The 25,829-nt window shown below is 41.4% G+C and overlaps 2 protein-coding genes across 3 annotated transcripts in view; both read right to left on the bottom strand.

Annotated features, from left to right (window-relative positions):
- Positions 1-35: 35 nt before the first annotated feature.
- micu2 (mitochondrial calcium uptake 2) lies at positions 36-6,400 on the bottom strand. 2 transcript variants are annotated; one of them, XM_075486508.1, is made up of 12 exons: positions 6,158-6,400; positions 5,585-5,714; positions 4,980-5,011; positions 4,825-4,900; positions 4,668-4,715; positions 3,869-3,951; positions 2,971-3,024; positions 2,756-2,847; positions 1,468-1,639; positions 1,280-1,388; positions 1,033-1,190; positions 36-882 (listed from the first exon to the last, which is right to left on the bottom strand). In XM_075486508.1, the coding sequence occupies exons 1-12, from the start codon at positions 6,353-6,355 to the stop codon at positions 781-783; spliced, it is 1,254 nt and encodes a 417-aa protein (XP_075342623.1). In that variant the 5' UTR covers positions 6,356-6,400; the 3' UTR covers positions 36-780. The 2 variants fall into 2 exon arrangements, with proteins under 2 accessions (XP_075342623.1, XP_075342624.1); XM_075486509.1 differs by lacking the exons at positions 4,825-4,900; positions 4,980-5,011.
- Positions 6,401-9,955: 3,555 nt separating this feature from the next.
- sptbn4a (spectrin, beta, non-erythrocytic 4a) overlaps positions 9,956-25,829 on the bottom strand; it is a 38,715-nt gene continuing 22,841 nt past the window's right edge. Inside the window, exons 11-19 of the mRNA XM_075486506.1 lie at positions 25,563-25,701; positions 24,311-24,395; positions 23,790-24,001; positions 21,995-23,448; positions 21,769-21,829; positions 21,170-21,438; positions 18,796-18,966; positions 18,578-18,620; positions 9,956-15,214 (exon numbers count right to left, since the gene is read on the bottom strand). Coding sequence (XP_075342621.1) covers positions 14,915-15,214; positions 18,578-18,620; positions 18,796-18,966; positions 21,170-21,438; positions 21,769-21,829; positions 21,995-23,448; positions 23,790-24,001; positions 24,311-24,395; positions 25,563-25,701 — 2,734 coding nt within the window. The 3' untranslated portion in view covers positions 9,956-14,914. The remainder of the gene's footprint in view (positions 15,215-18,577; positions 18,621-18,795; positions 18,967-21,169; positions 21,439-21,768; positions 21,830-21,994; positions 23,449-23,789; positions 24,002-24,310; positions 24,396-25,562; positions 25,702-25,829) is intronic.

Below are 25,829 nucleotides of genomic sequence, written 5' to 3'. Positions count from 1 at the left end.
CCGCGTACTCTTTTGTTACCGACAGGAGTCTCTGATGTGCTTTTCAAAACTTTATTTGATAAATATTTTGATAAGCGCATGAAAAAAAAAAAAAAAACAGCAATCACCACGCCAGCCCAGCGAACGCGTCAACTGGCGAGTATCCCTTAAACCAGAGTTAAACATTTATGTAAACTGAGCAACTGACGGTGGTTACATGCACTTAAATGACCTGATTACAGAGCCAGAGAAAAGATTGGAGCAGATCTGACTTCTGAGAAGCAAAAGTGTGTTTAGGAAGTGGAACAACAGCCAGAATACCCCAAAATACTTCTTTTTTTTTTTAAAGCGTCTGCATGCTGCCGGCCATGTTACTAATGTGATCAGGAAACTTTGGTGTTGCCTGTCGATGCGTAAAGAATCGGGGCAAAAAGCAGGCTCAGAACCTGATAATGTGCACTCAGAAATCCATTTCAATGTTCCACAGCTGGGAGTTTTTAATCTGCTTTCTGGAAAAAAAACTGACTGCAACTTGAATCTGTAAGTGCTTGTGAAGAAGAGTACAGTGCAAAGGTGATCGGCCATTCCATTCAAACTGCCAAACAATATAAAAACCACAACCAAACCCACAGATCTTAATTTTAAACCACACATTTGTTGACATGTAAACATGCACACAAAACAGTGGTATATATCCTATTGATCTTTTCATGTGTATACTTGTATAATTCACACCACGTATATGATAAATATATGAAATGTAAAATATCTGCCAGATGTGTTAAAGGACACGATCGTGGTTCAGATGGGGCTGCCGGTGTGTCCCAGGGCTTCCTGAGCTCCCTTCAGCGTCTCTCGCTTCACACACTTCCAGTAGCCAAGGACGCTGTTGTGAGGCTGCACCTGAAGTCAGGACAAAGGCAGAGGAACAAAAAGGTAAAATTCTATGCGTATCCTCTCAGATCTGCTGCCTGCCTTCTCTTTTTTCAGCCTCCATTTCATTACAGCACAGTGCAAAGCTTATGATTAGATGCACACATATTTTAATCTTACCTTGAGGCCACGCAGCACTCTGTCTGTCATCACTCCCATGAACTCCTTATGGCTCAGGCAGTTGTCTCCATCCATGTCAAAGAGTTTGAACACAGTGTCCAGCACGCTCTCTGACAGGTCATGGCCCGTGGCGATCTTCACAGCTCGCCTGAACTGGGCTGCAATTACAAGAACGACAAGTGCGGTCATCTAGCGTGTACATTGTCAGGAGAAATCTACTCGGTTCTGACCGACGGGGAGGCGTTACCCATTCCCACAGGACGGTTGGCCCCAGAGACCATCTTCATTGAAAAGGCAAAATCCTCCAGGTTGTTGGTGAACAGGCAGAAAGATTTGAACTCCTCAAACGTGATGCTCTAGGAGGGAAAACATGGCAGATCATGTCCAGGCCACATTAAATCTCTATACTAACATGAGACGTGGATGTCTTTGTACCTGGCCAGCAGGGATCTTCTTCCTCATGTTTTCCCAATAGACCTCGTTGTCTTCTTCGTTGGTGTAGTGTAGCAACCACTCAGCAAAGTCTTCCCTTCTCATGGTGTCCATACCTTTGGAAAACTGCAGGAACTCCATCTCCTGGACCTCAGCCTGCAGGTCCTCCATAAACCTGAACAGCAAGAGGACAAATACAGGAACTTGCAGTAAAAGCTCTATTTCCCCCTACTGACTGCAGAAGTGGAGGCATGCGACGGTAGAAAAAACACTGAGCCATCTACAAAATATGTACAGCTGTGCAGTTTATTTTCACACCTGAAGAAGAGTTAAATTTTCTCTGTATTTTGATTCCCTTCAGTATTGTCTGTGGAAACCTGAACTGTTGAGCGATCGGCGTCCGAGTAGTTTTTGTGGAGTGGGACAGTGAGCTGTTGCCGTGGGAGAAGTGGCATTCACTTGATCTGCAGCATATTTAGCCACGTAAGTTTAAAAATAAATTCCGCATGAAAGCCGGGGCTAAACGTTTCCCAGCAGAACACTGCACTGCATCAACAAGCTGGCCTTTTAGGGGTTTTTATGTGAATGCGGTTGTTCATGGGAGTCCATCGCTAAACCACAAATTACACTTCTGTAATGGAAGATGAGGAAACACCATCAGGCTGTTGCTTTAATTGGTTCAGTGACTGTGCAGTCAAAGCAAATGTATGCTGGCAGGTGTCTGTATAGGTCTGAGGATCTAATCCAGAACAATGTCCAACAGGTGTGAGGGGCGTACCATGAAGCAAGTTCAACACAGCCATGTTTCTTTGTGGAGGCTCAAAAGAAAAAAACAAAAAAAACAATTGCCTGACGCTTCAATCATAAGAAGAGCGGGTTGTTTGAACTGAGAAATGTAAGGACTATAAAAAAATCTCAACAGATGCTTATAAAGCCCTTTAACTTTGAACTTAAAACCGGTTCATGCCTTGACTTATGTGTCTTTTTTATGCTCTGAATAATTTATAAGTCAGTGTGAAGGGGTTTAACAAACAAACAAACAAAAAAAAGGACCTGAAAAATGAGAGAAACAGTAGCCAATATCCCCCAAAAACATTGAAATCTGGCAGCGCTATTGCTTTAAAAGATTACAAACAGTCTGGCTGCTTGGAGAAAAAATATAAAGAAAAAAGAGATTTCCATCTTTGGTTGGTGCTCTGAACGTCAACGCTGCTGTTCAGAAAACTACTTTCAGCCACAAAGCGATGCATCATAGAACAGCGCGTCAGTTTAACGCAGGCAGCATCTTTACCTGCGGAACTCCTTGTACTGCAATTTGTCGTCCCCTTTCTTCCCAAAGAAGTAAGCCTCTAGTGATGTGTTCACGCCCTTTCCCTCCTCCATCTGTAATCATAGTCAAAATGCAGCGCAGGAACAGATACTGTTAAGATTTAAAGTTAGGGGGGCAGAACTTTCATGGTCATAAAGACTGAAAAATTGTGTGTTTTAAGGGAATGTGAAACCCACCTCTGCAGTCTCCTTGGCTTGTTTACTTTTACTCTTGCTGATGATTTTTTTGAGCTTAGGCAGAACAAAAAAAAAAAAAAAAAAAAAAAGGGAAATTGATAAGTACTGTTAAAGTCTTTATTTCATGAACTGGAAAAACAGAAACAGTAGTATTCATTTAGTTCATTTTAACAAAAACTATCTTCATCCCTACCAAAATGCTCCACAACTTGGCTCTGAGGGTTTTCTGTAATCTCGCAAACAAGAGAGCCAAACATCACGTCCTCCCAACTCTGCTCCCGCCTTGGTGGCATAAAAATAAGTTCTACCTACTTCTTCTCACTTGTTGAATCAACAAAAGATTGGATTTTTGTGGTTGTATTTAACCGTATCACATGAAGAGTCCGAATAGAAGTAGAAGTGGAGTTCACTGATCCAACAGGACCTTGATGTTATCATCGCACACAACAGACAGGAGCAGAGGAGAATCCATGCACTTTCACTTCCCTACTTGCCTGTTTGCTACCCGCTTTAGGCTTGTGCACCAAGTTGCAACATGAAAATATGACACAAGGCATGCAGTCTACTGGAAAGAGAACTAGCTGAGGCCTAATCTCAGCTGAGTGTACAGGCGATTTCTCCAGGCTTCAAAGAGGAGAAGTCTGGTTGGAATAGACACAAAAACCCCACTAAAGTGAAGGGCTGACTCGGGCAAGCACACAGAAGACGAAAAACAGAGTCGAGCGGCTGCGGTGCAGCTCTCCCTCACCTTCGCTTGGAGCCTCGGTTCATACTTACTGCTGCGGAGACATCGGCGGCGCTCGCGAAAGCATTAAAAGTGAGTGCACACAAACAAACCTGAATAATGTTTATTCAATAAGTTTCTGTCTTTAATACACTGAAACATCACAGGTCTTACCTTAAGAAACTCCTTTCTGTCAACATGCTCGTTGCCATCGACATCAAGCATTTTGAAGGCGATATGAAATCCTGTTCCTGGCTCTGCAACAGCAATACAGTCATATCATTCAGGGAATCTCAGCTGACTGCAATCTTTGCTAGTGCTGATAGACTGTCAAGCTCCATGTTAAGCCACGAGATCACTGGCAAATCCACTCATAATAGCCATCAGCGTGGTTATAAAGCACGGCTGAGTAGCTCGACTGGGCCGATAATAAATCGTCCCAGTATACTTGCACGGGAGGAGAATCGAGGTTACTGAATGACATTCTGTTGCTTCCAGCGTTCCCTGTGAGAGATCACTGTACATGTACAGTTGAATTCACTGCACAGACGTCGTCTTTAAGTTACTCAAATGGTGATTTTTGTCAGATGACGCCACAGCTATAAAAATCAGGGTTTTATTAGAGCAGCGTGTCAGTCTTGGAAATGCTTTAAGTGACTTTGAGGTGACACGTAGTCTTAATGGGCGGATTTTCAATTACAATTTCAGAAAAAAGATGGAACCATGGTGCAGCGAACTATGGCCCATATGAGTCTAATTGAGTGTTCACATGGGGCAGCAATTCGATTCCGAAAGGTGTTATCTGGGTGTGTTAGTCCAGCTTCGAGAAGCTCAACTTTCTAAAATTCCAGTCAGACTAACATGTTTACATGCATTTTAAAAGTCCAGTTTTGGTTGGAGTGACACAATAATTTTTTTTTTTGGCCACCAAATACCTCACAATGCGGCTAATGAAACTGAAGAAGAAACTTACTGGTCAGGATAGTCAGCAAGAACAGATATTCTGTGTAGGATATCAAACCTGCAACACATAAAGAAACTCATGCAACTCTACTTTAAAATTCAACCAAGCAACAGACATACTGACTGTTAATGAAAAGCAACAAAACAATGTGGATGACTGAACTAACCACTGTCCCCCAAGGTTCTGAACAGATCGCTACCAGGCCGAGCTTTTTGGGCAGCAATCAACATATCGTTCACATCCTGGAAATGTTTTCAGAATGAAATAGTTAAAGTCACGATCACTGTGAGTAGTTTACACAAATTAAGGGTGGAAACGCACCTCTGTTGTTAGAATTCTCTTCTGTAGCTTTCCTACATGTGAACAAATAGAGGGGATGTGTCAACAACACAGCAGAAATGTGCAACTTCAGAACTAAATAAGAGCATAAAACACAAAATCTTCCCATCCGGGTTGGTTTAACCCGTCTAAATCAATGCAGGGTTTGAATCCCCTTTGATTCTCTGAAACATAATGAGCGATACATAAGTGCATTAAATTAAAACTTTAACTGAGGGGTGAAGCATACAGAAGAATATGCATTATGTCCTTACCAGGTCTTTGAATTAGAGAAACAACAAGTTTTTGTTTAATCAATTATGACAGCGTGTAACAGTCATATCTTGTTGTTCTTCTAAGGTTTTTACCTCATTTCAAGACCCAGAAAGTATGAAGAGGGTTCACATGACTGTAAACAATCTATTTGCACATTTCTAATTTTGTACTTTATCCATATATCTCTGAATATTCTACTTTTGTCTTCACCAAAAATCCACTTATTATTGTACATCATCACTCGTGACATATTTATTTCCATTGATAAGACTGTATTAAGTGAGCACATGGAGACTACAAGCGCTGCGTGTACAGTAACTAATGTTGCTTACGATCCACGTTCTCCAGCATCACAGAGTACAGGAAGTCTCTTGGGGTCATGTAGGGCTCTTGTTCATACACCACTGAGGCAAACTGGATGAAACGGATCTTTCTGGCTGACTGCACGGGAGCTGTAACTTCCTGCAACAACACAAAGGACATTAAAACATTCAATAACAACATACTCATGAGCTCTCAATTGGCCTGATTAAAAGCAAACAGCTTTTCCTTTTGGACTGCTTTTCCTTAATCAAATGGGAAATAACTAATTTAGGTGAAGATTTTATTATCTTAGATTAATATTTAACAGCATGCACACAGAAACATATAGAAAAGCAAACAGTGAAGATAAAGGAAAGCTTATGTTAACATTGTCAGTGAGTGACCAGTAGGAGGCGTCATTTGACACAAACTGACAAGCATTTACACTCTCTTTGTAACATCAATATTTATGTCTACTTTTGAGTAACAGCACGTTACTTTAGATGAATAGTGAAAAACATGCAAAACTGTAGTTGTAAAATACTTTTGGTGTAAATTTCGACGACAGAAACGTACAGACAGAATACGAGGTGTGTACTCACTTTTTCTTCCTCTGCATGAACAGCAAAGGGCAAAGTCTTGCTGTTAGCATGATACTGGTAATAAAAGATAGCCCCAGTCCCGATGGCAGACCCCAAAATACCAGGGCTGACCGCACGACGGACAGAAAAACTTCTCAGAGTGCGGGAGCTCCTCAAAACATTCCTGAAGACTCCGGCGAACTTTCCCCAGCTGGCCATTTTCAGGAAGCTATTACTAGCTAGTTTGTCGCGCAAAGGCAACGGCTTCCGTAGCTGCGGAACGCACTCGCCAACAGCCAATCATAGCAGAGCATCCCTCCCACTTTGTTCCAGTAGCCAATCCCAGTTCGGCTCACACGGCAGACCCGTTTTTTTTTTTTTTTTTTTTTTTTTTTTTTTTTCACACAGCAGATCCACCAAATGTCCCACAGCCTGAACAGCATTAGCGGCACGCCTATGGATGAATTCAGGCCCTCGGCAATCTACTAGTTATTCTTTATTTATGTAAAAAGATGTATTACAGAGTTGTGATCACTTTCAAACATATGTCAAGGTTGTGCTTCAAGAAAAAATAGTTGTTACTTTATGTTATTAAAAAATGAACAAAAACAGAGCGGTGGGTAAACTCTTAATATTGCTTTGAAGCTGCTCATTCGTGAAGAATTTAAATGAATTTAAATTCTGTTTCAACTAAAAAATTACGGCAAATGTCATATCAAGGCACTGAAAAGATGCAGTTTAATTCACGCCAATTACAATCCAATTCACGGTAATAGAATTATGATCCAAACAAATCAAATTGATGAAGATCCACATGCAAAGCCAATTTATAAAAAGTTGACAAGCCAAGGTGTGCATAGAAACTTATCTTTGATTCAATTTTGGGCATATACCTATAGCCTACATATAAGGCGATGGGAGAAAAGAAAAAAAACTTCCTTTAACAGAAACTAAACAGCTGCAGAAGGGTGAGATACAACAACAACAACAACAAAAAAAAATGGTCCAGGTTTCAAAAACATTCAAAGTATCACAATAAAGTGAATCTGATATTGGCGCTCCAGATTGTGGAAAAGCAAACCCGTTCTAGGAGGTTTCTATATGAGCGCTTAAGGCTGAGTTACTTCTTTTTACTGCCCTTGCGCTTTCTTCTTGCGTTTATGTAAATGGCTCGAGACGTTTATACTTCATTTTGCTTTGCCGGCGCTTGCGTGTGCTGCGTGGCGATTCACTGCCAGGAGAGTAGGTGGAGTAGCGGGTTTTTTCAATGACAAGCCTACTACGATGAAAGCAAATTCACCGCCAGGACCTCTTCGAGTGGATTCATGCTTCTTCTTCTTGTAAATAGCCGGTATTTTGTCAGATTTTCAACACCTTGGCGGTCTAAACGACTACTTTCTTGCCTGAAAATGTTTCAAATGTTGCTAAAGTTATATATTTACACAGTTTATAGCTTAAGGGAAATCAGCTTTTCAGGCCGGCTGATTTCTGCTCGGGCAGGAGTGAAGTGCACTGTGTGTAAACGCTCTGCATACTGTCAGATCGATGAGTATGCCGTTTTCAAGTAGTAGGCTTGCGTCTTTTCTTGCGTAAAGTTTAGAAAAATGAGGTGACACACGCAAGCTCGCAATGGGGGGCTTGCAACCGCGCAAGGGCTTGCGTTTCTCCTTGCGTCTTGCTTTGCGTCTTGCGTTACCGACTATAAACCAGGCTTTACTCTGAAATGGCTCTATCGTCAGCCCAGCTGGTTCAACCTGGTGAAAGAGAGCTAAAAGTGCTCTGATTCAACATCACAAAGTTCGTCTGGGATCAAGAACTGGTGCTGTTTTACATGCAAAGAGTCCTTACGCCAGCCATCTCATTTAGGTTTTTCTTTTCAGAAAGCTGCTGATTTTAACCGACATACAAAATGTTTCCATGCCAGAATTTTTAGGACATCTTCGGGTTAAATGGCTGAAACTTCTCTGTACAGAACAAACCTTCACGTATGCTACAGCTGATACTGATGCTAAAACAGGTTGTTTTTCTAATTTTCCTCAGGGATCGAATAACTCAAGTCACTTTTTGTCATGTGTCAGCTCTGATAGCGATCTTAGGTAGGCTACACGGTGTGACTGCATCCACTCAGCGAAAAAAAACATCTTGTGATAAAAACAATGGCATGTGAGAGTGCTTTTCTATATTTAGTTGAGCCTTCTAATTGTTGACATCAGGGAGAAAGCAAATCAGTGCTTTAGATACTTAGTCTAATGCAGTTGTTTAGCTTCAATCTCATGTGTGAATCAGCATAACAACATGTCAAATGAAGGTGATTCGTACTGGGCGTTGAGAGGCGGAGATGTGCAGCTTTTAATTAAATAAAAATGGACCTTCAGCAAAAGTACCGAATATGATGCACGTTTCAGGACAAGATTTATAAGAGGGTGTATTATAGTTTCACTGAGAAATAAGTGAGTACACAGAACTGCATGATCTCTACATCCCTTGTTCCTACATGTCAAGCCGCTGGACTTGTTTACCTGCAAGGACACATGAAGACATTCAGACAGGAAGCACTCAGAGCAGCAAAACATATCACATCTGGGAGCCGGTTGAATGGTTAAAAAAAACAAAAACAAGATCTGCTATCATCTTATCCGAACCTATTATCCTTCTTCAGCTCCATCCTTCTTCAGCTCCTCGTTGGAAGACGTCCTGATGTTTAGGAAAGGTGGTTGGGAAAGGACAACCACATTGCAATGATAATTTAACCACACTTGCACTAAGCTGCGATGTGGGTTTTACAGCACTGAAGAGGTTCAATATATATTCTATAAAAAGGACTTCAGATACTTAGTCTGATGCAATCTTGTCACATTGTTGCACAAAGGTTATGTCATATATATTGTATTGGGGATAATATAAAGGCTTGTAATTACAAATGGAAGGAAAGATTGTTTAAGAAGTTAAAAATTATTGTCAAAGGTTTGCTCACTCTCTTGTTCTCAAAATCATCTACATAAAACATGGTACTAATAAATGAAAATAATCAAGCATTGCTGTGAACGTTGCTACTGCAAAGCATTGTGGGATGGAATTCTCTCCTTTATTTCACAAAGGTTGGTCCAGTGTGTCTTATGCTAAAGGAGTTCTTAAAGGAAGCATTGGATCTCCTCTCATCAACATCGGAAGAATTCGAACAGCTGTTATCGTGGCTGCTGCTCAGACTGTTGTGGGTTATTTCACTCAGTAAGGATGAGCAAAATAAACTATTCGATCCCTGTGAGTTGTGCTCCTGCAGGCTCAGCAGCAAAGTATTTACAGTTAATTTACCAGAACAATAGATGTTACCCTGTCAAATAAAACTATGAAACTACCCCATAAGCTTTCATAACAATTTGTTATTTTAACCACCCCCATAACTGTAATTGTAGTTTAACTCTGACTTGGCAAATATCTGCAGTATCTGGTGAAAAGAGGAAATGCAATTCACAGTGCTCGGTGCTGTGTTTACGGCCAAAATCTGCTTGGAAAAAAAAAAGTTAAGTTTGTCCAGACATCTCATAATAAAAATTATTTGTGGAGGCCAATATTACCTAAATTATTTGTGGTTATCCTTTACTTTCTTTAGATACACCCAGGCCAGATTCATCATACAAACTGATCAGCAATGTCTGATTCACATTCAAAATATACCGTATGTCAAACTAAAATCCAACTCAGAGTTTTTTAAGGTTTATCTCAACACTGGAAAGTGTCTGCTACTAATCTATTGTACAGAGAGGAAAAAAAGACAATGGAAAAATGAAGGGATCAGCAGATTTTATGAGACAATCCCATATCTTATATTTCCACAGACAGATATTGGCAGATGTTATTCAGTTTGTAAAACAAATCATAGTTAAAATTTACATTCCTAAAACATACATAAAGTGGTGCAGACATTGTGCAGCACTGCATGTTTTTGTTCGACAGAATAGACCCTGCATCACGTTGCTGTTTCACACGGTGCACAAGCCCGTACTTTAGTGCAAAACGAAAACAGCATAAACCTTTATTTTTATCCATGAATTATTGACATGTCCATTCACATTTTAATTTAAACAAGGCTGCACGCAGTCTGGATGGGATATTTTTCCATTGGTGGCTGTAAGAACAGCTACAAATCCAACATCGGATGTTGTCGTGGGGGGACATTTACTGCCTGTACAGAGGCAAACGGCACAGATCTGAAGTGGCGACACAAGCACAGTTTTCAGAATACCAGCCTTCCAGCTGAGTTAGAGCAGTGATTCAGTTGTGCAGCAAGGTGTCAGTACTTGAAGGCTGCTTCAGTTCTTTCTTCAGGGGGCACTCGGTACACACATACTGATAGCTCAACAAAAAGATACCTTCAAAGACACTTTGGATTAGTGTTTAAACTGGGTGTGTTAACACCTGCTGAGGTGTTAGGTTTGTATTATAACTACTACAACATTATTTTGTAGGATTGGGATATTTGAGTGTTTATTAATCAGAGCATGTTCTAATCAGTACTGCTGCTGTGTCTTGATTATAATGTATTTTTCAGCTGAGGTCTAACAGAACTATAGAAGTGACTGCTAGTGTTACGAATGTGCAACTAGGTGCAGAACCACTTATCTGGTACAACCCCATGTTCAAAAAAGTTGGGAAGATGTGTAGACGTACATAAAAACAGAATGCAATAATTGGAAAATCTCTCAAAACCAATATCCTATTTGCAATAAAACATAGAAAACATATCAAAGGTTAAAAGAGAGACATTTAACTATTTCATGGAAAATATCATGGCAGCAACACATCTAAGAAATGTTGGGATAGGACAACAAAAGGATTGAAAAGTAAGTGGTTCTTAAAAGAATCAACTTGCAGCTACTTAGTTTAATTGGTAACAGGTCAGTAACATGACTGGGTATAAAAAGAGCACCGTAGAGAGGCAGAGTCTCTCAGACTTAAATATGGGCAGAGGATCAGCAATCTGCAAAAATCATCATCAGAAAATATCAAAAGATTCAGAGAATATGGAGATGTCTCTGTGTGCAAAAGACATGGATGAAAATCAGTTCTGCATGCCCCTGATCTTTGGGGCCTCAGGCAACACTGCATTAAAAACAGACACGATTCTGTCGTGGAAATCACTGCATGCGCTAAGGACCACTTCCAGAAATTGTGCAATCCACAAATACAGGTTAAAGCTGTATTATACAAAGAAAAAGCCTGATGTGAACATAATCCAGATATCCTGCTGTCTTCTCTGGGCCAAAGCTCCCTTAAGTGGTTTGGAAAGAGATGGAATACTGTTCTGTGGTCAGATGAATCAACATTTTAAATTTGTTTTGGAAATCGTGGACGCTGCGTCCTTCAGTCTAAGGAGGAGAGGGACCATACGGCTTGTTATCAGCACTCAGTTCAAAAGCCAGCATCTCTGATGGTACAGGGGTTCAGTTATGGAACTGGCAACTTGCTCATCTGGAAAGGCAACATCAGTGCTGAAAGATATATATACAGGGTTTTGAGTAACTTGTGCTCCCATCCAGATACCGTCTTTTTCATGGAAGGCTTTGCATATTTCAGCAAGACGATGTTAAACAACACACAGTTAATAAGATATTGGTTTATTAGATTAGCAAGTGATTGCATTCTGTTTTTATTTATGTTGCCCATGGTGTCCCGATGCTGCACAGTGGTGTGGCGGTTTGATGTCCTTCCCATGCATGTGAAGGTTTCCCTCCAGACGCTCTGGCTTCCTCCCACAGTCCAAAAACATGCATGTTAGGTTAATTAGTTACTCTAATTTGACTATGGGAGTGTGAGCATGCGTGGTTGTTTGTCTGTGTGGTGGCCCTGCGATGGACTGGTGGACCCTGCCATTCGATAGGATCCAGCCACCCTGTGACCCTGAATAGGATGAAGTGGGTATGGAAAATGGAATAATGGACAGGATTACAACTCTTATGTCGGGGTTGTACTTGAAATAAACACGAGAAGTTTCCATTTCATGAGTTTGCGTGTGTGACCTGCGTGTGTTTCTACATCAAATCCACGTCAAGTTTGCGTCAGCAAGTTTGGAGGTTTATTTTATGTCATAGCAGCAAGTTGTAATGTAAAGTAACAAAGACATACACACTTGTAAGACCATCAATGAATGAAACAAAGTTTGCACAATATTTTTGTCTTCAGTCACGGTTTATGCTGCCTATCCAATGTTGGCTGTTTAAGTTATGACATAGTGGAAAATATCCCCCGCGTGTTTCACAAAAGTGATGGGAAGCAAACATTTCAAATGCACATGGCGACGCGGGCTAAATATCTGCCATGAATTAGGACAATTACAGTCACAGGAAAATATCGTAGTTCCTAATCCAGTGGGAAAAAAAACATGTATTGCAATGAGAGGCCCACTGTCAGACGAGTGTCAGTTCAAATGAAATGACCAAGCGTTTTCTCTCCTGTTCCAGCAAGCTGCATGACATGGCACTTATGTAAAAACAAACAGTGACTGACAAATAAAAACATTCACATTGAGACACAACTTTTCATTCTTCTAATTGGAAGGCTGTGGACAGACGCAGCCCTCTGTCACCACAATCCTCAAGTCATAGTGTTGCATCTAACAAGTACTTTTGGCGTTTTTAAAAAGGAAGACGGGAGAAGTCGTTTTCACACAGGTGAGGTGAAATATGAAATGGAACAAACAACGTAACCGATGAATCCGGGAAGAGTCTCAGCTCCTGCCCGTCATTTACTTCCCGTTTCATTACTATAAGTGAAATGTTGAAATGACCACATTTTCAAGACGTTACAGAAAGTTTATTTGGACTCACATGTGCAAAAAAATGACCTGCATGACAAACAAATGATAATTGGACCGACGCCTGTTCATCTCCGTGATCACAGCACACTATATCTTAGTTTAGTCACCAGTATTTTGGTTATTTGGAGCAGCATGTACTGAACTGCTCAGGTTAGTTGATTTTTTTTTTTTTCATGTCTGCATAAATTTAGCACATCTTTCACAGACACACTGACAACTCAGCTATAGTAACAGGATCTTATTGGGGCTGTGGGACAAGTCCTGAATCTGATACGAATAAATATAGGCATATAAAAATACAACAAGCATACCTACTGTATGTCCTGCTGCTCTTCCCTGGTAAAAGGTGTTGAATATAACTAGATACTGGTGTACTTATACACACACTATGATAATTAATAGTGACTCCTAATTTGCATATTTTTCATTTAAACGTAATAAACATCAATATATCTGAGTGATGACTGTATTTTATTTGTGGCTTAATACAAATGTTTAGCTTTTACCCATTTTAGATCAGAGTACTGTTTTATTAGAGCACAGGATTTATTGGTATACATACAAAGATAGGTATATACAATTCATGACTTTAATCATGACAGTTTTACAATTAACTCGCCTTTGATTGAGCGGATCCAATCGGTTTGAGCTTCAAATGAAAGACACAAGGGCACACAGAGAGGTTTAACTCTCAGGGTACGGCTTCGTGGGGTTTTACAATTTAGGGCCACCGCAAACCAGGTGGTGATTGAACATTTCACAGCTGAAATCAGTACATTCTGTGGAAAATAAAAGAGGAGTCGATTCTCCTGTCGAAGCAGCCTCTTGTTCTCATGCTTACTGTGAAGAGATGACAATGCTGCTTTGTCAAACTTCCCCCTGGCTTTTTATAAGTGGACCAAGATAGCAAAGTACACCCCCTCCCCTCCCCCACTCACATTGAATTATTGCAATTTCTATACGGTCCAACTTATGTCAAGAACAGAAAAATAAAAGGCAAGTTTAACAGGTGCACTAATAGACTATTTCATGCAATGTTCTGATTTTTTTCACGTATACAAAGGCATTGTGCCACATAGGCTTAGTGTTACTCGAGCATTGTCACGTTGAACACACCTCGGGTTTATGGGTTTGAATTGGTTGGAAAGCTCTTTTGTTGACATGGATAATCATGTTAAAAAAATAATGATATTCATAATAATCATAAGAATAAGAATAACTGAAAAGAAACTGTAGAAATGTGCATTCATTGACACCACTGAGGTTAGGTGTTAACACCAGCATTCCATTATATTAACATGATTCAAAGCTTGCCATGTGATGGGATTAAATGCCACTATGATTACTATACAGATGTGTCAAGTGTCTAAGGTGCACAACTGCCTGGAGTAAGCTCAAGTGAATGTGACAAATCATAGAGATTACATTTGCTTCTTACATTACTTCTTGTTTCCTTCCCCCCCTTTGTCTCTCTAACAAAGAGAAAAAAATAAAAAAGTATATTGCTTCAAAAAATGTTTTTCCTTTTTTTTTCCGCTTTTTTTTTTAATATTGTGAAACATGTCATTCACCACTTCTTGGGTTTGTCTTGATAGACAGAGCAATACATTTTCAAAGATACATACAGAAAGATGCTGTGAATCCAAGAGATTAAACGATCAACAATGGAACATGACAGTGACTAATTCCTGGGACCATTTGTTGGAGTCTTGTCTGTCCGGGCCAACCTCCGTATCAACCAGCAGGTGGCACAATGCAAGCACTGATGTATTGCCTGGGTGAAGGGAAGGGGCTGAGAGATTAGTCTGTCACAGTTACATTTATCTGTCCAAGGACTGTGGCCTCAGTGTGTTCAGCTACTGTGACTGAGTTTCTGCAAACATGCTCTCCATCCATCCATCCCTCCCATCCACTGCCTCCTATGATTTTTGTCAGTGAATAATGTTAAAACACAAAGGGACTCCTCATTTGCTCTTTCCAGACGTGCTGGAGCCCCCGGCCCCGCCCTCGAACTTGTCGGCAATTTCAGATGTGTCTAACTTCTCTGAGCCATCTCCTTTCTCTGACCTCTCCTTCTCAGACCTCTCCTCCCCCTCTGCGAGCTCAGACCTCTCTGACCTGGCATCTGCGTCTCCCTCTGACTTCTCCTTCCTCTCCGAGCGGTCGGGGTCCATGGTCGAGGTGCCTGGCTTGTCCAACTTGGCCATGTCGTCATGCTCAGCTATGGAGGTGGTGATGTTTGAAGTCCAGTTCTTCAAGTCCTCCTGCAGAGGTCGGCATGAAACAGGCAGCCTATTTAAGGAATCTGAATACAATGTCCTTCTTTTGCATGTTGTTCATATTCTGATTTGGGAGTTGGTTGTTATTGTTACATCAAAATCCAAGCTTGCAACAGACATTCTGAATAACTAACCGAAACAGTTTAAATTTCAGTCAACTGGACAAACTAACGTTGGTGTTATTACCCAGTGGGACTCTAGCAGTGTTGTACCTTCTCAAAATTGACTAAAAGTTTAAAACCCTGAATGAGGAAATCAGGTCCTATGATTAAGTGAAACAAATACAACAATTTTGAAATAATCTGTCACAAGTAAATAAGCTATTTATTTCTCTATTTACTTATATTCAAGAACATGTAGATTTCAGAAAGTCCTCCAATCAAAACGACCAAATAGGTCCTCAGAACTATGGGCCCTACAGGCGGCAAGAGTGCAATAAAACTCTTCTGAGGTTTCCACATCAGAGAGAACATCCTTCTGTTGTAGATTTGCTGCTGTGTTTGGGATTTTCGTCCTTTCGCATGACCTAATATCAGCCGAGCTTTAGCTGTCAGACAGATGGCCTCACATTTGGCTCTACAACACTTTGGTATACAGAGGAATTCATGGTGGACTCAATGACCGAAAGGTGTCCAGGTCGTGTGGCTGCAGAACAAACCCAAACCATCAGCCCTCCACCACTGTGCTTGACAGTTGGTATGAGGTGTTTGTGCTGATATGCATTATGACCTAACATCTCCACTTTGGTCTGGTCTGTCCCAAGGACATTGTTCCAGAAGTCTGTGGTTTGTTCAGATGTAATTTTACAAACCTAAGCTGTGCTGCCATGTTCTTTTTAGAGAGAAGAGGCTTTCTCCTGCAACCCTTCCAAACAAGCCATACTTGTTCCTATTTTTTCTAATAGTACTGTCATGAACTTTAACATTTAACATTCTAACTAAGGCCTGCAGAGAGTAATGTGTAGCTCTTGGGTTTTTTGCAGTTTCTCTGAGCATTGCACAGTCTGACCTTGGGGTGAACTTGATGAGATGTCCTGAATATTTCTCACTTCTGAATAATCTTTTTTCTGTAGAATGATGGACTCCAAATTGTTTGGAAATGGCCTTGTAACCCTTCCCGGATTAATGGGCAGCAACATTTGCTTCTCTAAAATCCTTGCTGATGTCTTTCCTCCTTGGCATTGTGTTAACACACACCTGAATGCTCCAGAACAGCAAACTGCCAAAACTTCTGCTTTTATAGAGCTGCTCACACTCTCTGATTGTTACTTACTTACTGAGTTGTTTTAATTAGCAGGAGTTAACCCCTTACTCTCTTAATTCCTATGGAAGCAGTATGCAGTGGACTTTGTTTTTCACCCTGGTTCTGCCTTTGTTATTATTCAAGAAGTAATGACATGATGTAATAAGCCATCTGTTGTTGTTCATCTGAGGTTGTATTTCCCTAATTTTAAGACCTGGGGTCCGTTTCACAAAGCAGGTTCAACCAACTCTGAGTCTATTCCTGATCTCTGAGTTGATCTACTCTGAGATAGAAAACCCTGAGTTTTCGGGTCCAGAAACGCTGATTTGAGTGAGTTTAATCAACTCTGAGTAGGTTCACCTTGAGGTTAGCGCGTGCACCACAACTTTAAAAAGCCAGCATCAATGGAGCCCCGATTCGACGAGTCACCTTGGCAACGGGGAAGAGGCGGGGCTACGTTTTTCACCAACCTCGAATTGGAAATCTTATGCGCTCATACGGCGAGTTTCAATACGTTTTTAGAAATAAGTGCAACACCGCTGCAGCAGCAAAAGTGTAAGTTTAAATGTAGTCCTTTGCAATCACAATAATATTACAGGGAAACTGCTTGAATGGTAGCCCATTCATTTATTTCATTTAGGTGCAATCTCGTGGGGGAGAAGCGCACTTGGCAGTTTAAGATGAAATATAAAAACATTGTTCAAACAGGTGAGACCTCGGCATGGAGGTACCTCATTTTGATCATGTTTTACACTGTAAAGTAAATATTAAGTGGCTATTTGACTGTGCAGTTATTTTATTCCCAACATAATGCTGTTTTCACACACATAAACTATGTCTTCTCATCTATACCATCCATCCATCCATTATCTATACACCGCTGAATCCGTCAGTCGGGTCGCGGGGGGGCTGGAGCCTATCCCAGCGGTCAATGGGCAAGAGGCGGGGTACACCCTGGACAGGCCGCCAGTCCATCACAGGGCCACATAGAGACAAACGAGACAAACAACCATGCACACTCACACTCACTCCTAAGGACAATTTAGAGTCATCATCTATATCATGTTCTGTTAAATAATTAAGCCTATTTAAACTAACACAGACTTCTACTGAGCCAACAGAAAGAAGGCAGATGCCCGTAAAACGGGTGGTGCCCAGCACCGCCACCTCTAACGGGAGGGTAGTGGCTGAGGGAATCCCTGGAGGGAATCCACCCCCAAGACACGAGTGCCTTTATAAAATATAATAGGCCTATATATGTCTTTTTTAAGCCTATTCATACAAATATTTATTTGTCTTTTATGTCTTTTTTTTCTTTTGTCCCAACACATTCTGATGGTGCCGCTCAAAAAGATAATTGTCTGTAAATGCAAAAATCTGTGCGCGGTCTGATAACCATCTCCGACGAATATTTATTTCTCTGCGCAGTAATACTGCACCTTCATCCACGGGATCGTTGTCAAAAGGACATGCCATGTTCGTGAAAAAAGTCGCCTCCTACTGTGCCTGATGGACTTATAGAAGTAGAAGAACTTGCTCTGCTGACTGAATGAATGAGGAAACCAAATGGCGTGTGTGGCTGAAAGAGGGCGGAGACAGAAAGAAACTCGAGGTTTCTTGAATAAAACCTGGTCCCGACCAGGTTAGGTTCAGAGAGTCTGTTACTCCGGTAACTGACCGAGAGCTGAAGTTACCTCTCTTTGTGAAACAGGCTAGAGTTACCCCTCTTTCTCGGGGTTGAGTTACCTCCCTTTGTGAAACGGAAAACTCAGGGTTTCCCTCATTTCAGGGTTAACCAACTCAGAGTTTTCACTAAACCTGCTACGTGAAACGGACCTCTGGTGAGGACAAGATAATTGTATTATATTCTGATAAGTGAAACCTTCAAATTTAAATATTATATAGTATATTGATATGTTTAAAAATGTTTTAAACCAGTTTTTTCACACATTACTTCTCACATGTGTTATTGTCAGGGCATTGTAAAAGTTTCATCAAATGTGTCTATAAGTCAAGGATTCAAGGATTAAAAAAAAAAAAGATCTGCTATGCATTATTTGCACGTCTTAAAGATATATGAAATATGTTTGTACTAAATGTTCTTACCTCATCTTTTGCATGGAATACAAAGTTGACTCCATCATTCATTCTGTGACAAAAAGATGAATAGATGAATCAGTTAAAAATCATCACAAGTATTTATTAACTACATTTCTGATTCATAAAATATTGCAATTGTTTAAATATTCTTTTTATAAATATAACACAAACATTCGCTGTTCAATTAAAAATCACAGTTACTGCCAAAATGGAGTAGTTCTTACTTAAGAATGAAGACATTTTTCTTCTTCTTGTATCCCATTGAGGGATCAAATGAGCAGTCACCAAGGTCAACAGGAGGTTCCCCATTATATGTTGCGGTTAGATTCTTGGCGTCCTTATAGAAAGTCAACTTTCCCTCTTTCAGCACACAATATACGTTCGCCCAAGATTTGCTGTAAAATCCAAAAGACACTTTATGTATATCATTATAGACTAAAACTCTTAAACTAAACTAAAAAATGTTCTCTAATTCACTTCCATTACTCCCACCAGTGAATATTTTCATAGGGACAGAACACCCAACATTTCTACAGATGACAGTCATTAGAAAGCTACAACAACAAGCAAAAGATTTAGAAATGTAATGACTGAGTTGGCTGCTAAACTCTCGCCCGCTTTCACCGTTGCTATACATGTGAAGCAGAGTCCTGCAGCGGGTCGGGTACCCACGGGTACCCGCGGACACGGGTAAATAGATGCTGAAACGGGTGGGTTTTAAACATACAGAAATTTCATGGGTGGGTATGCGGGCGGGTAAGTTAAATACGGGTGGGTAGCACAGGTAGCACGTGAATAAAAACAGTGGTCCTTTTTAGTGGGCTATTATTTGCTAACCGTCCCTTGAAATATGTAATTGTCCAGCAGGCTATTTACAAACAAAAGTAGGCTACGGTTCCATATTGAACTGAAACTGGACGCACTTTGTCCTGTATTACCGTGAGAATCAATAATAGTTCTCAAAATGTCAATGGAATGAATGAATACATGCCGCTGTGAAAGCAGTTTTACGGTAAACTTATTCTCTGTCAGTCCTCCCGCTTCCCTACTCTGTGACCAATGAGCAGACAGCACACTCACATCCGCGGGAAAAATTAAACAAATCACTGCAGCGAAAATACCTAACACGGCAAAGTAAACATGTGCTACTGTACATACTGTACATGTACTGTACATATAGCTAACCGACATCAGTTAGTCGGGACTACGTTAGCAGCATCAGCATGTCGGAGCATATCAAAGCAAGATTGGCCAACGGTTTATATAAAATAGTCAACAACGACTCTTCCAGGGCAAAGTCAGATATCTGGATGAAGTTTGGTTTAATAGCAGACCAGGATGGCAACACGGTAACTGGCTATACGGCGTGTAAAGCATGTCACAAAATACTGGCATACGATAGTCAGAAACTGGAAACGCTTCCCTGAGGAAACATTCAGAGACCTGCGCCAGGACGACAGCAACAAGTGCCGCCTCATCATCATCATCATCAATTGGAAGATTTTTTTCCCAAAGCTACAAACCACCAAGGCATGAGGACAAGGAGAGCATTGTTGTTGTTTTTTCAGAGGCGCATTTAAAAATATGCATCATGAGGTTACTTTGAAAATAAAGTGCTCTATGGAAATAAGTTCAATTTGTGTGATTTTTCACGGGCACGGGTGGGTAACGGGTAGAATGTTAACGGGTCCGGGCGGGTACGGATTTAACTTTGAAATAACCACGGATTCGCGGGTGTGTGGGTGCTGTACTCTCTGGATATGGGTGGGTGCGGGTCTCAAAAAACGGACCCGTGCAGGACTCTGATGTGAAGCTCTCAGTTCTTTCACACACGTTTACAGTCATAAAAGTAACAGATCTGCCACCAAATGTCTGACAACTTTTTTAAACTGGAAATTTGATTTCTCAAACAGAGATAAGTCTGAAGCAGGCTTCCAGTTTAGCACTTGGAACAATACATTTTTATTACCGAGGTTATAACTCTTGCTCAAAGGTTATAACAACTTGGCTTTCGTTCCAAAGGTTGGCTGTTCGCTGAAAAAGTGTTTATGTCCATATATAGAATTTCAGTCAAAGACCAAAGTAGACTGGTATTCCTGTATTGTTAGATTGAGGTGGCGTATTACATTTTTTTATTCAAAGAAACATGACCAAAGGACTTGTCATACTTTAATTCACATTTAGAGAAAGATTTGAACCAGTTTAATGTTTCTATCATTAGCCTGATCCCCAGAACAGCCAATGTGAAGCTTTCAGGTCAGAAGGGGCCATGTTTTTTTTACAGAATGTAACCCCATAAATCACTTTACATTGTTCATGATGTGCTCCTTGCCTCCCTTGACATACAAACATTTCAGTCTTTCATTAGAGTACATAAACTGTTTGATCCATCCATTCTTCAGTTGTTTCCTCTTGGGTTGTTGGTTTTGAAAAGACTCACTGTTGTTAGAACCTCACAAACTTGGCTTTGAGATGTAAAACAGTGGTATAAATCATGGTTTCTATTGTACCACTGAACATTTTGATTTCTTTTTGGGTTGTGGGTGGGGTTTAGAAAAATAGTCCGTCTTTAATGTAATTTGTCAGTGATGATTGTACCTGTTTGGGCTCCTCTGCTGAGCTTCAAGGTCTGTGCTGGTTGCCTTTTTACGGTAGAGGGAGCCTTCATTATGGGCAGTGTGTGAAGGTGGCTGGGGTGTTGTTGGGGCACCAGTTGCCGGGGCAGAGCGAGAACGGCGAGTTTCTTCAGGCTCTTTTGGACGGGGCCGCCTCCTTGGTTTGGGACGATCTCGGGCGCGAGGACGCCCATCACAGCGAGTCACAGGCGCTGAGAGGCTGCTAGAAGGTCGATAAGGCTCTCCCCGTGCCTGAAAAACCCATTTAAAAAAAAAAAAGAAGAGAATATGAGACTAGATCCAATCAAAGATGAACTAACACAACACCACAGGGTTCCTGCAGGTTAAGGCAAGCAAGATTCCAGACTTCTTCAAACGTCACAATAACAACAAATCTCTCATGATGACAATAGCTGCCAACGTATGTAATCGTGCCCTGAAAACAGAAGTGCTGTAAGATCCACTCGTCAGACTTTCAACACAAATTTAACATTTTTTTTTGGACATATTAAGGCCTTATTTCAGATAAGGATCCACTGCAATATTATATCACTGTGAAATTATGTATGTAAGATAACTTACAGTTGCTGCCTCTCTCTCCTGGGCCTGCTCAACAATCTCTGCCATGGTAGTTCTCTTCTCCCTTCAGGGACAACAGAATGAAATTACCCATACAGCAACCAAAGTTATCACAAAACCCTAAAAATCATTAGGATCCCACTGGAAAGCACTGATTAGGCAAACTGTGAAGAAAATGTCTCTACGATAATTTTCCATTTCAGTCTCAACAGTCGGACCGTTCACATACCCTGAGCGTTTGTCAGAGCCATCCTTAACAGAGCCCTCCAGGTCACTCGAGTCCTGTCTCTGTAGCCTCTGCTTGTTGCTCCCCTCCTGCTCACTGGATGACTGCCTCTCCACGCGCCTCCGGTAGCGCTCCTGTCGCACAATCAAGGGCAGCTCGTTCAGCCTGGCCTGGATTTCCTGTTCACTGGAGGTTTGTCTTCCCAACTTGTACTCCCTCTCTCGCCTCAGATGGTCCATCTGAGGATCAGAGCGGCTGCCACGGGGGTCCCTCTGGAGACGGCCGTGGAGGAGCTCCAGTCCTGATTCTGGCCCCACCATGTCTGCCATTGGGATGTCCCCATACTGTTCTCGCTGCACTCTGCTGGCCTCAAGGAGGGGGTTTATAGCCTTGTGGATGTGGTTGATCCTGGGCTGCATGAAGTCAGCTTTCAGGTGCTGCCATGCATACGCCATTTTAGGGTCCATGATGCCACCACTCTGCGCCAGGAAACCCGAACTCCCTAGACTTCCACTGCTGTAATTATTTTGTGCCAGATACCCCGAGCTTCCCAATCCACCACTGCCCTGATAATTCTGTGCCAGGTATCCAGAGCTCCCCATATTAGGCTGTTGTGCCAAATACCCAGAACTCCCCATATTAGGCTGTTGTGCCAGATACCCAGAACTCCCCATATTAGGCTGTTGTGCCAGATACCCAGAGCTCCCCATATTAGGCTGTTGTGCCAGATACCCAGAGCTCCCCATATTAGGCTGTTGTGCCAGATACCCAGAGCTCCCCATATTAGGCTGTTGTGCCAGATACCCAGAGCTCCCCATATTAGGCTGTTGTGCCAAATATCCTGAACCTCCCAAATTCTGTGATTGCACCAAATATCCAGAACTGCTCATGTTTTGTTGTGGCAGAAATCCAGGACTCGCCATACCACCACTGCTTGGCTGCTGAGCTATGTTTCCTGAACTTCCTAACTTGCCGCTCGCTAGATGGTTTTGCAAAACACTGACACATCCAGCAGTCACTCCAAAGTACCCAGAACTCTCTGCACTACCAGCAGTTTGATGGTTTATCCCATGGTAAGCTGAGGAGTCTGCTCCACCACTCTGTGACGCGGAGAAACCAGAGTCACTGCCACCTCCAGCTGCCTGTTGGTTCATCCCAAGGTACGAGGTGTTAACCAACTTCCCAGCACTCTGCTGCTCCAGTCCGTGGTAGCCTGATCCGTTTATAACTGGGTTATAGCTGGCTAGTGTTGAAGACAATCGCTGGGTTGCAGAGGCTGCACCCAGTTCCAAAGTGGTCTGTAAGGGTTTGGGTTCTATGTGAGCCTGAATCGTCTGCCTCAGGAAAGAGGAGGTAGCACTGGTTGAAGGAACACTGGGAGTCAGACAAGATAGTGGGAACATCCTTCGACTGGAAAGGGGAGTTGTCTTTTTGTCCTCCTCTCTTTTCTTCTCAGCCTATAGAGACAGTTAGATAAATAACTCATAGCATGACCAAATTTTAACCACATATGAGGTGATGAATAATAAAATGATGGTAAAACAAATAATCAGGGAAGATGTGCGTTCAACTTTTATGCTTGATTAAACAATGCAGCATGGGCGGCAGAATAGGTGCGGTGGGTGTACACATGCAGTAAACACCTCAAAAGGCTTTGAGCTTATGATGATGCAACTGCTGGCATGCGCAGATGTCTGCAAAGCAATCACAACATCCTAAGGTCACTTTTTTTTTCTGTAGCAGCATTAAATTGTGACTCCATCAAACTGATTAAACATTTATCTTCAGTAAAGCTTACTGCGGAAAGCTGGCGGAGGGAGCTGAAGCGTTCTTTCCAGGTTACAGCAGCCTTGCGAAAGGCCTCATGGCGAAGTATGAGCTGCTCAACCTCATCGGCTTGGGCATGGGCCTCTCCTCCTTCTTGCTGCTTGGAGGTGATCAGCGGTTCCTTGGCCTTCAGCCAGGCTTCTGCCTTTACTGTCTCCTGGGCAAACTTGAAATGTTCTTGCTCTGCAGGTGACATTATACGAATAGCATACTTACCATCTCACCATATTTTATATTGAATGTATGCTAAAGTGGAAATCTGTTATTTACATGCAGGTCAGTGCATTATGAGTTTGATTTTATCAGTCAGATCATAGCTGGTACGACTACTGAAGTCATCTGCGAGTGAATATGGGATGTTAGCTCAAACAAAAACGCTAAGATTCATACAATAATTTATGATACATTAACAGCTCAATACAGTACAAAGTGAATAAAGCCCATTTCCCGTTTAACCTGAGTGATGTGTTAAGCTGTCATCCTGTTACTCACTGCGCAGTAACTTTTCCTGGTGTTTGTCCCATTTTTCAACAAGATCCTTCTGCTTAGTCAGAAGACAGTCCACCTTCTCCTTTATCTATTGAGACAGACAGATTGTAGTCACGACCAAAACATAATGGAAAATCTCAAGAAAGTAATTCCGTGACTTTCCAAAACTCCAATTCCAAAAACGTTGGGATGCTGTGTAAAGTGTAAATAAAAACAGATATCATGAACGAATATTTTATTCACAGTAAAACATAGAAAACATAGAAGATGACGAAAATATACATTTACAATTGAATGAAAACTATTAGCTCATCCTGAATTTGATGGCAGTAACACTGTTCACCACTGTGTAGCATCCCCTCTTCTTTGACAAGTCTATAAACATCTGGGAACTAAGGACCTTTCAGAGAGGAATGTTGTCCCAGTCTTGTCTGATATAGGATTCAAGTTGTATGTTCCCTTTCCACTTAGGTTCGAAGGACCCAACTGAAGAATTTCAAATTTAGTTTTGTTTGACCACGTAGCAGTTTTCCACTTTGCCTGGAACTGGAGAAGATGGTGATGTCTCTGGATCATGTTCCCATATTAGCCACATGTTAACATGATCCAGAATAACCACCATCTTCTCTGCATGATATAGCTTTAACCTGCATTTGTGGATGGCACGATGAACTGTGCTCACTGATGATGATTTGTGGAAGTGTTCCTGAGCCCATGCAGTGATTTCATCAAAAGATCCAGAGAATCTGGAGACATCTCTGTGCAAGCAACATGGCAGAAAATCAACTCTGGATGCCCGTGATCATCCCAGGTGGCACGGCATTAAAAGCAGACATGATTATGTATTATGTTATATTATTATTATGTACTGTCGATGAAGTCTTCACAAATCTAAATCAAGGAAAAAATTTTTTTTACAGTTTGCAGATGTTGTTTTTTTTAATATCACTGAACCTCATTCAGCAATAACCCCATTTTTTTTTACTTCTTTGAGTTTCTGCCACTTTAAGGTGCCCATTTAATACCCAATCACGTTAAACATGATCACAACACCTTCTTTCTTTTCAGTACCGCTGAAGTTTAATCCTTTTCCTGCCCCATCCTAAAACTGTGGCATGTTGCTGTCATAAAATTCAAAAAGAGCTAATCCATTTCATGCATCCATTTGTTTATACTTTACACACTGTCCCAACATTTATTGAATGAGGGTTGCAACTTGCTCTCCTGTTTTATGAGGGGAAGTTTGTTAGCTTACCTCCTCTGATGCAGGGTTGCCTGCGGCTATCAAAATCTTGCCGAGATCCGCACACTGCTGTATGGTCTTGCTGCGTCCATCTATTTTGGCTTTCAGCTCCTGGTGTTGTTTTATCATCCCTTCCAAAGCTGTCAAATCCCTGCGGAGAGACACATCAGTTTATGAGAATGAGATTAATTAAATGCTATTAGTGAATCCTAACACTGTTGTATGCAGAATACTGCGTGTTGAATGATGATGGATTGACTTGTGTGAAGCTCCACTATC

Source organism: Odontesthes bonariensis, chromosome 16 (assembly GCF_027942865.1).
Source record: "Odontesthes bonariensis isolate fOdoBon6 chromosome 16, fOdoBon6.hap1, whole genome shotgun sequence".
Taxonomy (NCBI): Eukaryota; Metazoa; Chordata; class Actinopteri; order Atheriniformes; family Atherinopsidae; genus Odontesthes; species Odontesthes bonariensis.
This window is presented reverse-complemented; position numbering and strand designations above follow the sequence as displayed.

Bases quoted from the DNA above. Each gene is read 5' to 3' on its own strand.
- micu2 (XM_075486508.1), bottom strand. From the start codon at position 6,355: ATGGCCAGCTGGGGAAAGTTCGCCGGAGTCTTCAGGAATGTTTTGAGG. The intron at 1,389-1,467 runs GTACAAAGACAT...TTTCCCTCCTAG, and splicing joins AGAAGATCCCTGCTGGCCAG to AGCATCACGTTTGAGGAGTT. The intron at 1,191-1,279 runs GTAACGCCTCCC...TTGTAATTGCAG, and splicing joins CAACCGTCCTGTGGGAATGG to CCCAGTTCAGGCGAGCTGTG.